The 12,001-nt window shown below is 42.4% G+C and overlaps 1 protein-coding gene across 2 annotated transcripts in view; it reads left to right on the top strand.

Moving 5' to 3' along the window:
* Positions 1 to 1,390: 1,390 nt before the first annotated feature.
* Positions 1,391 to 12,001, top strand: part of PFKFB4 (6-phosphofructo-2-kinase/fructose-2,6-biphosphatase 4) — a 90,551-nt gene continuing 79,940 nt past the window's right edge. Inside the window, exon 1 of one of the 2 annotated variants that reach the window (XM_084634257.1) lies at positions 1,391 to 1,746. In XM_084634257.1, coding sequence (XP_084490383.1) covers positions 1,683 to 1,746 — 64 coding nt within the window. In that variant the 5' untranslated portion in view covers positions 1,391 to 1,682. Of the gene's footprint in view, positions 1,747 to 1,893; positions 2,000 to 12,001 lie in introns of those variants that run through there. The other variant, XM_084634259.1, reaches the window with a different exon arrangement.

Here is a 12,001-nt window from a genome sequence, read left to right on the forward strand (position 1 = left end):
AATAGATGCTGTTTTTTGTGGTGATTTTTCTAGTTGGGTTCTTGTAGTGCTTTCATCAGCATGGTATCTGAGCACCTCTCAGTAGGTAGCATTAAAAGAAGTGACTTAATATTTATCACTCTGGTTTGTTCAAATTGGTGAGGCACAGTAGAACTACTGCTTGGAATATTTCCCAACACCCAGATATCAGAATTCCTCCTCCAGCTTTAGAGAAATAGTGGACATATCTTTACACTAGTCTTCTCTACACTAGTACTTTTCAGAAAGTCTCCTTTGAACTACTCCTGGGCTACTAGCAGAGGGAACATGTGCAGAGGTAGGGCCTATGTGCTTTTATCAGTGGTGTATGGAGTGCAGCTGCCAGGGTAATATAAAGCCTGAATGCAACTTGCGCCTCATGTTCCCTCTGCTGCAGCAACAGGGGAAGATTGCCTGAGAGCCACTAGTACACAGTGTACCCCTTTCTCTAGTGGGCCTTGAGCCACCTTTGCAAATCAGCATTAACGTAGTCCTGCAGAATCAGCTTGGATGGGCCCTTAGCTGGGCAGACTGTTTATTAATAAACTTGTCCCCATGCCTTGCATACTTGTGCCTAAGAATAGACAGGATGAGATGTTTCAGGAAGGGGGTGGGGCTGACCATTGCTTAAAAAGAGGCAGTAGTGTGTCTGGGTAGGAGAGAAAACTCAGTCCCTCCCAAACTCTGATCCTTCTGACTACCCCTTGTTGGGGATGCTCACTTTAGAAATGGAAAAGCTAGCCATCTTCCTCTTGGATGATACCGCCCTTCTACGGTTCTTTCTCTGGCCTTCATATATGTGTATGTCTCTGGCTGTAAGAGAACAAAATAGCCCTTAGTTGCAGTGATGAGCCTGGAGACAAGTGGGTCTCACTCATATAAGAATTGTCCCTTTCTGAGCTGCCTGGAGATGATGCAGACTCCCTCTGCTCAATATCATGTTCAGGGATACTGTGCCCCAGGTGACAATGATCTTTGGGATATTTTGGGGGTAGCCCTAGGAGCTGAGGGTGGGTAGTTTGGGCGTGATGGTAAGAGAATGATGCCTGCCTCCAATTTGTATATTTTGATTCACACTTATTCGAGGGTCTCCAGTTGATCCATTGTGTAAAACATTAAGGCTCCCCAAACACCTCTGCCCTAGATAGGTATACTGTACTATATTTAAGAGCTGGGGATGGGAGCTGGCCGTCCTGGCGCCTAGTTCCCTACTGGTGGTCCTTTCTTGCTCCTGCCTATGAAGCGCTTTGGGATCCCTCGGAAAGACGGAGCGCTGCGCTGGTTATTATTATATCATCCCTCCGCCTCCTTCTCCACCCCTCCTGCCCAGCCTCTCCAATCACCGCGCCGGCGTTGCGGGAACGGCCGGTGCCCTGTGCAGCGGGAGCGCACACCCGCTTCCAGCGCGGGGGGACCCTCTCCAGGGCTCTGCGCCCTCAGCGGGATGCCGCCGCGCCCGGCTGCGTTACCGACCCGTCTCCTTCACCTCAGCCGGGCGCAGTGAGCGGGACTGGGCGCCCCCGGACCCTGCTCCTTCCAGCCAGCCAGCGCGGTGGGTCTGGGCGCCCCTCGGACGCCGCCGAGCCCGGTGAGCGGGTCTGGGCGCCCCCTTTGCTGGCGCAGCTCGCAGAAGGGGACGTGGCTGCCTCCCCGCCCGGGCGCAGATGTCGGTCTTCAGGTGCAGCAGCGGCGGCTGTCAGGGGCGGCCGCAGAGGCGGGATCGGAAAGGTGAGGGCGGTGGCAGCAGCGTCCCAAGGGAAGGGGCCCGGCTGCGCTCACGTACACATACTGCCGGAGGGCAGGACTCGCGGCACCCCGCCCCCGCGGGCGGCTGTGGAGGCGTTTCTCCTCCCCCGGCCCGGCTGCTCGGTTCCTGCCTGGGCGCCCCTGACTCGGCCTCGCCCGGTCCCCCGCTCATGCATCAGGGCCCGGGGGCTCGGGAGCCGGACTGGGGCTGGCGCTTGCCCTGGGTGCTGCTGGCGTGAGGAGCTTCCCCTTTCTCTCCTGCCTGCGCTGTCGCGCTCCCCCTGCGCCCATGGAGCGCGGAGCCGCTTCCCTCCCTCGCCCCTTGCGCGGGGGGAGCCGCCGCCGCCTTCCCATGTTGGAGAGCCCCCCCCTTGCCCTGTGGGGCGGGGAACTGCTCTCTTCCCTGCGGCGCTTAGGGCTCCTGCAGTTGCCAGAGCTCGCGGGGGAGCTCTCCGAGGCGTGGGACGCTCCCCTTCCCTTCTCTGGCTCCTTTCCCTCCCGGTGCCTTGGCTTGAGCGGCTTCTCCCCGCCGCTGAGGCTGCTGTTTGTTTACCAGGCGCCTCACTGGGGGGAGGGGCAAGTCCAGAGCTGCTGCTTTGGTTCCCGTCTGCCGTGTGCGGCTGTCACGGAGGCTTGGCTGAGATGGGTCACCGATTCGTGAAGCCAGGCCCTTTCCAGCCTCGAGCCCCAGGTGCTATAGGAGGAAGTGGTGCTAGTGATTCAGTAGGGATCCTTCTTCCTCCTGAGTCAGGGCTGAGCTAGTTCCCTGCTCAGCTTGGGGTTCTGGGAGGACATAAGTCAGTGCCCCTGGGGTACAAGCTGGCAATCTGCCTTTGTCCTCTCAGGCTTTGGTTCCTTTCCCCTGTGATCCCTTGGAGTAGTGGTGCTCAAACTTTTTTTACTGGAGACCCCTTTCACATAGCAAGCCTCTGAGTGCAAACCTCCTTATAAATTAAAAACACTTTTTATGTATTTAACACCATTATAAATGCTGGAGGCAAAGTGGGCTTTGGGGTGGAGGTTGACAGCTCGTGACCCCTCCCCCCATGTAATAACCTCACAACCCCCTGAGGGGTCCTGACCCCAGTTTGAGAACCCCTGTCTTGGAGGGAGAGGGAGGGTTGCCTCATCTCTAGCATCCCTTGGGAGTGTACAGCAATTGAATTTACCCATGAAGTGAAGTCCACTCCTCATGGCATAGCACCTAGAGACCACAGGATATGAATGACAGGTTTCAGAGTAACAGCCGTGTTAGTCTGTATTCGCAAAAAGAAAAGGTGCCACAAGTACTCCTTTTCTTTTTGAGGATATGAATGAAGTGGCATCGTGGTGCAGAGTAGCACCTGAAATGCTATTGGAGATGACCCTACCCATTTCCGTTCCCCTGCCCGTCCCTGTTTTTTGGGGGCTGGGAGAACTCCTTGATAAAAAGGGGGGAAAGAAAAGCACAGACTCTCTTGGAATATAAGCAAGCTAAATACACAGCCAAACTACGGAATGTCAAACTTATAGTCATTGGTATCTTTTTAAAATCAGCAATTAATTCTCCAGTATGTGGTGTTTCTGTTGTAATGCCTAAGGAACCTGTCAAGATGGGGGTGTTGCTGAGCTTGGTACTGTACAAACATGTAAATAGGCTATCAATTTTTAAAGTATTTTCAGGTTCTTTGCTCTCCATGCAGTCATCCAAGGGCTGGTGTTAGGCTTGATGTTTGAAGGGAAATTATGACCCAGATACCACAGCAGGTAGTCAGATGGGAGATGGAAACTGTGGCTTACACTGGGAGAACTGGAGCAATTCGGGGTACCAGCAGCCTGAGGAGAGATTGTGAAGTGGGGGAAAAAAGCATGACGTACATAAATGTATTAGAATACCAGAGTCTGTGACTTGTTCCAAACTAGTTCTTAAAATTGTTTCCCTACTGGGGCATTTTGCTGCTGGAGGTGAGATCTTTGGAATGAAATGTTTACTTGTGGTCACTATAAACATTTTGCCAAGGGCAGGTTGTTAACTGCAGTGTTCTGGTAAATTCTTAGGAAGGCAACTGTTATCTTTTGTATTTTCCTACTCTTACAAAAAGAAGCTGTTTTTAATTTTCTGTCTTAAACAGTTATGTAGTGCTACTAGGTGGTGGTCTTCCCCAGAAAGGGCTGAAGTTCACTAATGCATTAAGTGCTCAGTGTATTGATAAAGTATTATGAGTAACAATTCACAATGAAAGGTGCCCCAGAAATGTAATTTTTCTAAAAGATACTGAACTTTTTGAATGCTGGTTCAGTGAATCAGCCCAACTGATTAAGCCTTTTTAAGTAAAAGTGTGTCATAGATACCCCAAAAAATCATCTCTCCCTTTGATGGAAGGGTGAGAATAGATTTGAATAGTATAGACAGTCCACCTGTATCATTCTCAACCTGTTAAGGCCTAACTGGACATCAACCCCAAATGAGGGACCCAAGGAGATTGTATATCCTAATGATAAGGGTGGTGTAAAGATCTAGGTAGATATTATAACAATGCAGGAAATATAGTCATGAAAGACTCATGCTTTTTTAATATAAACATTTTCTGTGACCCTTGTTTTTAGCTCTTTGCATGTGTATTGCATGTGAACAATTTGCATTAAATACTAGATAACAGCAAGTTAGTGTGGGACAAAATTAGGGTAATTTGAGAGGTATCCATCCCATGGTATTGTCCCTTGTTTTTACAGTGCTATGATTATGTAAAATGAAATTTAATAATAATGATTATCGAGCTTCAAATCACACTTCAATATACTATTGAGAAGTTCCAATTTTTTTCCAGTAAAAATTTGCAAATGTGGTCTTACTCGGTTGTTAGATGCTAACTTGATTATAGCTGCAATTAAAATGACTGATTTAATGTAAATGAAAAATAATAAAAGCTTGAACAAAGTTATTACGGCATTTATTTATTCACACAATTTGTTTAAGGCTTCACTCCTGTAAAGAGGCATATGCTCAAATAGGACTAATCATGGAGTGATAGTTAGTCATGTGTATAACTGTTTGAAGACTCAGGTCCTATATTTATTCATAATAAATCTAAGACCACTTCAGAATTAATATCTTGAAGTAATTCAGTAATTGTCGGCAAAGCAATAATAGTGTATATCTAAGCTCTTACTAATATTTCAGTGAAGGCTTGCTTTTGACATTTACTGTTTGTTTGGAATTTAAATTTTCCATATGTAATTGTGTGTGTGTATTTTTTTCTCTTCTGTGGTCAGGATGAACATAAAACATTTTGTCTGCTGACTCTGTTCCCCTTTTTAGAAATCAAGAGGTTGTAAAGTTCGGACTCTTTTTTTGTTTTGTTTTGAGTATTTCAATTTTCTTCTATGAGGGTCCTCATTTTGATACTTGTGGGGGGAAAAAGAGAAATTTCAATTGAGGAATCTAATGTGAGCCTGTGCTTTCAGACCTGGAAATATGAGTGTGATTCTATGATGGGGTTGCTTGTGATGGTAGGGAGCAGCGCTCAGCAGCTCTGGGGCTCACTTCTGGCTTGTCATGTGTTCCTAGAAGCTCATAGTTTAGGGTTTCAACCCTAAATTGCTGGGATCAGGAAGGACTCAATCATTTCCCTGCTATTATGGGAGCCACAGATACTGGTGCATTGTGGTCATTATTGTTTTCTGCCTGTGATGCACAATAGTGTAGTCTCCTGTGCACTGTAATACTTTGGCCTAATTTCAGTTGTTGCGTTTAGGATGCTAGGTGGTGGTGGTGGTGTGTGATGTTCTGGAGGTCGGACTAGATGATCTGGTGGTCCCTTCTGGCCTTAAACTCTATGACTCAGTGCTTCTTAGGAGAATTCACAGGCTGCTTGTGAAAAGATCAAAAATTGTGAAAAGAAAATATGATTAAAGAAATAAAAGGGGCAAATCTCACATTCATTTTTTCTTTTGTTTTCATCACAAAATTTTTCCCATTTCAGATAAATTATTTTAACAAACACTTATAAAAGTGAACAAACATAATAGTTGTCTCACTATCTCTGGGGGAATTAAAACTCTGAGAGTCTGCTGGTTGGGCTTGTTGTATAACAGGACCCCACTGAAAATAGACTAGCCATTTTCACATTTTGTTTTTAGCCCATTTCTGTGAAGTGCTGGGATATTACTGTAATGAGCACCATATAATAGCCTATAACATAAGGAAATCATAATGTTATTCTTGAAGATTGTGAACTTCTTAAAGTAGGAGTAGACTGTGCATGGGCCTAGTTGCAGATAGTCTTTGGTGACATTTTGCCTGGTTGGTGTGCTATTGTTGTTTCTGGGCACCTACAAGAACCTGGGCCTAAATGTCTCTGTCACATACTAAAATTTGGTTAAATACATATTCAGATGAATATTAATCACTTTTTTGTAATTGAATATGTATGTACCTTAACTGATGTATGTGGCTGTTTTTTTAAAGTGAAGTAACTTGTACAAAATTTAACATGATTTGCTTGTAAATGTGTATCATACTAAAATAAGAAATTAATTTCATTTTTTTGGTGGAAACTGTATTGCAAATTCTATAGTTACAAATTACACATGTCCTGGAACACCAATATTGACAGACTTTGAGTTTTAATTTCGGCTAAGTCCATTAGCCCTGTCTGAGTTAAGAAGTTTCAAAATAACTCCGATAATATCTTCAGTAATTCAAAGGACCAAGCATCTGAATCAGCAAACTGAAATTAGTATCAAACCCTTTACAAACTTAGCAGGCCTTGTGCATGCTAAACACAAATGGTAACTGTTTTAGAGAACACTTTTTAACATGGTTTCAATTGCATAACTGTACTAAGCTGTTCTAACACGGCTGCTAGAACCTCCATAGTACTCTTCCAGGAACCCGTTCAGATGTTTTCTGGAGCACATAGGATTGTGTGATGGTTAAACTGGTTTTTTCTCATGTTGTTAGTTTGTATTTACACAGTAGGAAGAATGCCAAATGGCTTCCCCCATGGAATATATTGTATTTTTGTTATCAGCTTTTAATTTTTTGTTATATGCACAGCTGTATTCAGTTTTTGGTGCTACAGGTGAATCATACAGTTGAGATGACAACACAGCGTCCTGACTCTTCTAGAGACCAATGCTAAGCCCTTGTTTGGTGATCAGGCATTTCATATGTAACTGTGGTACATAAAAGAGGTGTTTTTAGACTGGTTTCTCAGGTTCCCATTTCTTGGTCTCATTAGATAGCTGACTGTTTAGCTAGCTGACCCATTTCTAAAAAACTGTTTTCAAGATAAATTTTTTTCCATACTCACGATATAGTATCATACATTTCACTTACTTTCCTACTCTGGAAAGTAACTGTTCTTTGCTTATATAGTTGGCATAATAAATTTTCAGATTACATGGGAAACCCAACAATTGAGTATGCATAACTCTTCTTGTAACTAAAATAGTTTACAGCAGATGCTAGCTACTAATTTCTTGCAGTGTTTGTACATAGTTCTGTAATGTCATTGAAAAGCAATTTAGAGATGCATACTGTGGACGCAGCCGTATTAGTTGTTTTAAAAGGGGTATTACTTTCCTTGGAAATGGGTTAAAATATGTAGTGGGATCGGGCCTTCAGTTTCACTGGAGCCAGTACCTACTTGCAGATGATCACAAACTTTGTGTTTAGGTTAACCCCTGACGTAACTCCATTGATTTCATTTGAGTTGCATCAGGAATGATTTGGTCTGGGATGTAGTCTAGATAGTTAGTTCAGGTTAACTTCCATTAGGTAATGAGAGAATTCCTGCCCTCTTGCGGATTACATACAGTCTATGAATGTGTAGCTCAAATCAGGTGTAAGACACAAGGCATGGAATATTTGTGGTGATGTATTTTTAGTTGCTAAAGCCAAGCTTCCATATGGTACATGAATTCTTCTTACATACTAATTCTCTATTGAGCTCAAATGATTGGAGGATTTTAATAGGCTTGAAATATACTTCCATCAATTATCATTGCCCAACATGATATTTGGATTTAGGACTGTCTCGCTCTTCCTTTTAAATTCTCTCATGCTCAGATTTCCCTGAAGACTTAGTTAGTGTAAAACATGTTAATTTTGTAGTTCATGGGAATCCTGATTTTTGTCCTTTCCGTTCCTTGAAGTGAGAGAATTTCATGGCATTTTTCTTCTGTGTCGTTCGAAAACAAAAAAAGTAGAAGAGCGTTTGCAGTTTTTCCATCATTAGTGTGAAACAAATCTTCCCAAGACAATGGGGAGTTTTACAGGGGTTCATGACCTTTCTCAATTAAAAAGTTCCAAGTGGGCCTGTAAGAGCAGTCCCGTGAGAACCAGGCTGGTGAAAAATATATCAACGCATCTCTGTCTGAGTGAAATATTCCTGTTTGCACTTGCAGTTACTCTGACCCACATCTGTGCCCATTTTTCACTGTAGAGCAGTGTGGCTGTTCTCAGTGTGGCTGAGAAACACTTCCTATTTTGTATTGGAGAAGGAAAATTTAAATAACATCCCAATAAACTCATGTTTCATTGAAAGGGGCCAGTTATTTGAAAAGCACATAGCTGACATCAACACTGTGAACCTGGTGTGTGTGTAATGTGTGTATATGTAAACAAACTAGGGCAGATCTTAAGGTTGTGTGAATTGTCGTAGGCCCGTTAATTTGAAGTCAGTGAGCCTATGACAATTTACACATAGTGGTGCAAATGCTCATCTGGTGTATGTGTGTGTATATTGTACATAAGCATCATTCTTGGGTAGTCAGAATCACTGTGGCTGAGATTGGATAATGGACACTTAACCCTCGTAGGCTGGGGTTTTCAAAGGAGCCTATGTAGAGTTACTGCAGTCTTTTGTACCAGTTGTGTGTGTGTGTGAGCGAGCTACCATTTTCCATTCTGCTTGAATAACGTACCATCAAAAATAACTTGTTCTAATTATAGCATTAAATAATGGTTCATCTAGAATACTGTCTTCCTCATTTCTTTGTCACCTGAGCCATATAGGTCTGCTGTTCTATCTTGCCTTGTGTTTGTGTATTATAACTTCTGATATTGCAGTCCGTTCCATAGAGGCATGCAAGGTTATGACCTCTGTAACAGGAGAAGCAAAATGAAAATGTGGTTCCTAGGACTAAATCTTCTATTCAAACAAAAATGTCTTCAGTAATAATAGTGAGAAAAATGCAGGGATATTACTACTAGTAAAATCCTTTGTCTAAATTTTTTTGGTTTTAGGTTTATTTTTTAATGCAAGTATCTCATTGGGTAAATGTTTGCATTTATCACAGCTCTTTGCTCATGTTATTGCTCCTGGTTAGTTTATCTGTGTTTGATAAATTAGATTATTTTGGATGTTCTAATTTTATTATCTGTCCTCATTAAACTTATTCACCACCTATGTTTTGTTCTTGAAGATTCTCAGAAAGCCCACAAACTATCTAGTCATGCTTGCAAAATGCAGGAAGATGAAAAATCTACCCTAAAGGCCATGGGAACAAGATTCCATATCAGATCATGGCATATCAGCAGCTGTCTGTCCAGTCATACTTGTTCCTTGTGAACTAGGTGTTAACATAATATACATGTTAGCATTACACTTCTCTAAATTCAGATTAGTTTAACTTCTCTTCAGAAATTACTGATTTTAGACAGGGGTTCTGTAGAAATGGTTTTCTGACTGCTGTGTTTTTAATATAGGCGTTTTTGAACTTCTTATTCCTATGTGAATAGATGACATATTTTGGAAAAAATAAGCACACAGAAGCCCACTCATGTTACTTTCCCTGTGACTTTTCTTTCATGGCTTACCTATTATTAAAATAACTAAGAAACAGACTACAAAATGTCAGCCTTGAAAACAGAAGCCATCTTTCTGTCTGAGCTTCTTGGGGGCACACATGATATTTGCTCTACATCAGGAATAGTCTACAGGTATATACCTAAGATCTTAGAACTGATCATCACCTATCCCAGTGATTGGATCCTTTCACACTTCTGTACTTCCATTGTCCCAGGCTCACTGCTTTCCTCAACTTCTTACTGTCCTCTGGCTCCTTCCCCATACAATACCAATATGTCATGGTGTACTCTACCCTCTAACACCCTTCCTTTGACATCACCTGCCTCTCCATCTCCTTCCTCTTCTTTATTGAATATAGTGTGTACCTCAGTTTCTCCTCCTCCAAGTCTGTCTTGGATCCCTTCCGATTTGGTTTCCATTATCTCCAAGGAAGCCTGCTCTTGCTGAAACTGCTCTCACAAAAACCTATGCTCCATTGTTATCCTTGACTTCTCCGTACTGCATTTTGCACTGTCAATCATCCTCTCCTCCTTGATAGTCTGTCATTGGGCTTTTATGATATAATCCTCTCTTTCTTACTCTACTGTCTCATTGTTTGACTTTGTCTCCCTTCTGTTTTCTTTACATCTTATCTCCTGGCTATCAAATCCATTCACATGGCTTCAACTTTCATTCTATGCTAATGACTCCCAGATTTACAGTCCACCCTGGTCTGTCTCCTTCCATCCAGTCCTGCATCTTGCTCTGTCTCTTCAGCATCTTTTTTTGCATGTCCCATCATCAGATTTAACTTAAGGAGTTTGGTTTCAGACATATTATCTTCCTTCCTAAATCCTCCCTACTCTGCTTCCTTCTCTCTGGCATTCGATCCGCCCATCTGGGGGTTATTCTTCCCTCTTCCCTCTAGCTTGCTCCACACACCCAGGCCATGTCCATGTCCTGCATCTTGTTCCTCCTCCTCATGTTCTTTTTCCTGCACCCACCAGCATATTCTCTCTCTTAGGCCCATGTTCTAGTCTTTCTAGCATCCTTAAAGCCCACATTATCATTTTCAGTCCATGCAAAAGTCCTCCTCCTTGCTTCTGTTTTGGTCATGTCTCTCCCCTTCTGAATCTCTCCACTTGCACCTCATCAACTATTGCATCCTGTTTCAGCTTCTTGTCATCCTTAAAGCTTTATATAATTCTGTCTGTTCCTCCTTATATGAGCTTGTCCTGTTGTGCATCATACTCTGCTCTTTCAGTATGTCCACCCTTGACTGCCTCAATCATTTCTATACTTTTTTCAGTGCTGCCCCCTTTTGTATGGTATGGTATCCCGAGGCTCTACTCTCTTCATATTAAACATCCTCCTTGAAGATCCATTCCATGCCATGATGACTACATTAAATCTTGACATACATATTAAGTAAAAAGAAGCAGCATACTTTACTTCCAGTTTCCCCTCAGCTCAGTTTACTTGCCTGCATGTTCCTAGATTGTCATCTCCTTGGGGAGCTTGTTGGTCTGGAAAATATCAAATACATAGCACACCACCACCATAAATAATTAGAATTCTAACTTGGGAAGCAATGCAAAATTCTTCATTTTCAAATTGGATTTAATAGCAATTTTAAAATGGATATGCTTTATCAACTTTGTTTCATTTGGAAAAGACCTACAGATGGAATGTTACTGTGAAAGGAGGAATATATATGCCTTCTTCTTGACATGCATGCAGTATGTATTCTTGGTTTAGATGTGTTCACTCTTAAATTAATTTTTTTTGGTGAACCATAATGCCACTTAGGCCACGTTTCCTTCCTCCTGAATCTTTTTCCCTCCCTAATTAGTCACAATTCATTTTAATAAAAGAGCATATCTTTTACTGTAAAAACAAATGAACAAAACAAAATGACCCTTTGTGAATTGGTTGACTGGAATTGGAGTGTATATTATGGTATCAGGACTTCAGGTATCTGTTGAATGACCCCAGAGCTAGGATTTGACTTCGGTAATCCATAAATAGTAGATTTACTAGGTGAGCTAAAATCAAGTGTTTGGGAGGTATGTTAAGTGTGTTATATTTGGAAGTTAGTCTACTATTTGATATAAATCATAACGCCAAGAAGCACATGCTGAAATGTTTTATATTTTCTGCACAAACAGCTTTTCTGGTTTGAAGGAATCTTACTGAAGCCTGGTGCAGGTCTTAGACTGTTACAGAGATGTTTATTTGTGATGTCACAGAAGAGGTATAATTGAACAGAGATTAAAGAGAATCATTTCTAGAAATCCTGTCCCTTGACTTGGTACTGTATGACACTTTGATTAAGAAACTAGAATGGTATAAAATCAACATAGCACACATTAAATGGATGAAAAACTGGCTGTTAAGCCTCAAAATATAATTGTAAATGGGGAATCATCAAGGATGTGTGTTTTTAATGGGGTCTTGCAAGG

This window comes from Lepidochelys olivacea (genome assembly GCF_965140295.1).
Source record: "Lepidochelys olivacea isolate rLepOli2 genome assembly, chromosome: 7".
Classification (NCBI taxonomy): Eukaryota; Metazoa; Chordata; order Testudines; family Cheloniidae; genus Lepidochelys; species Lepidochelys olivacea.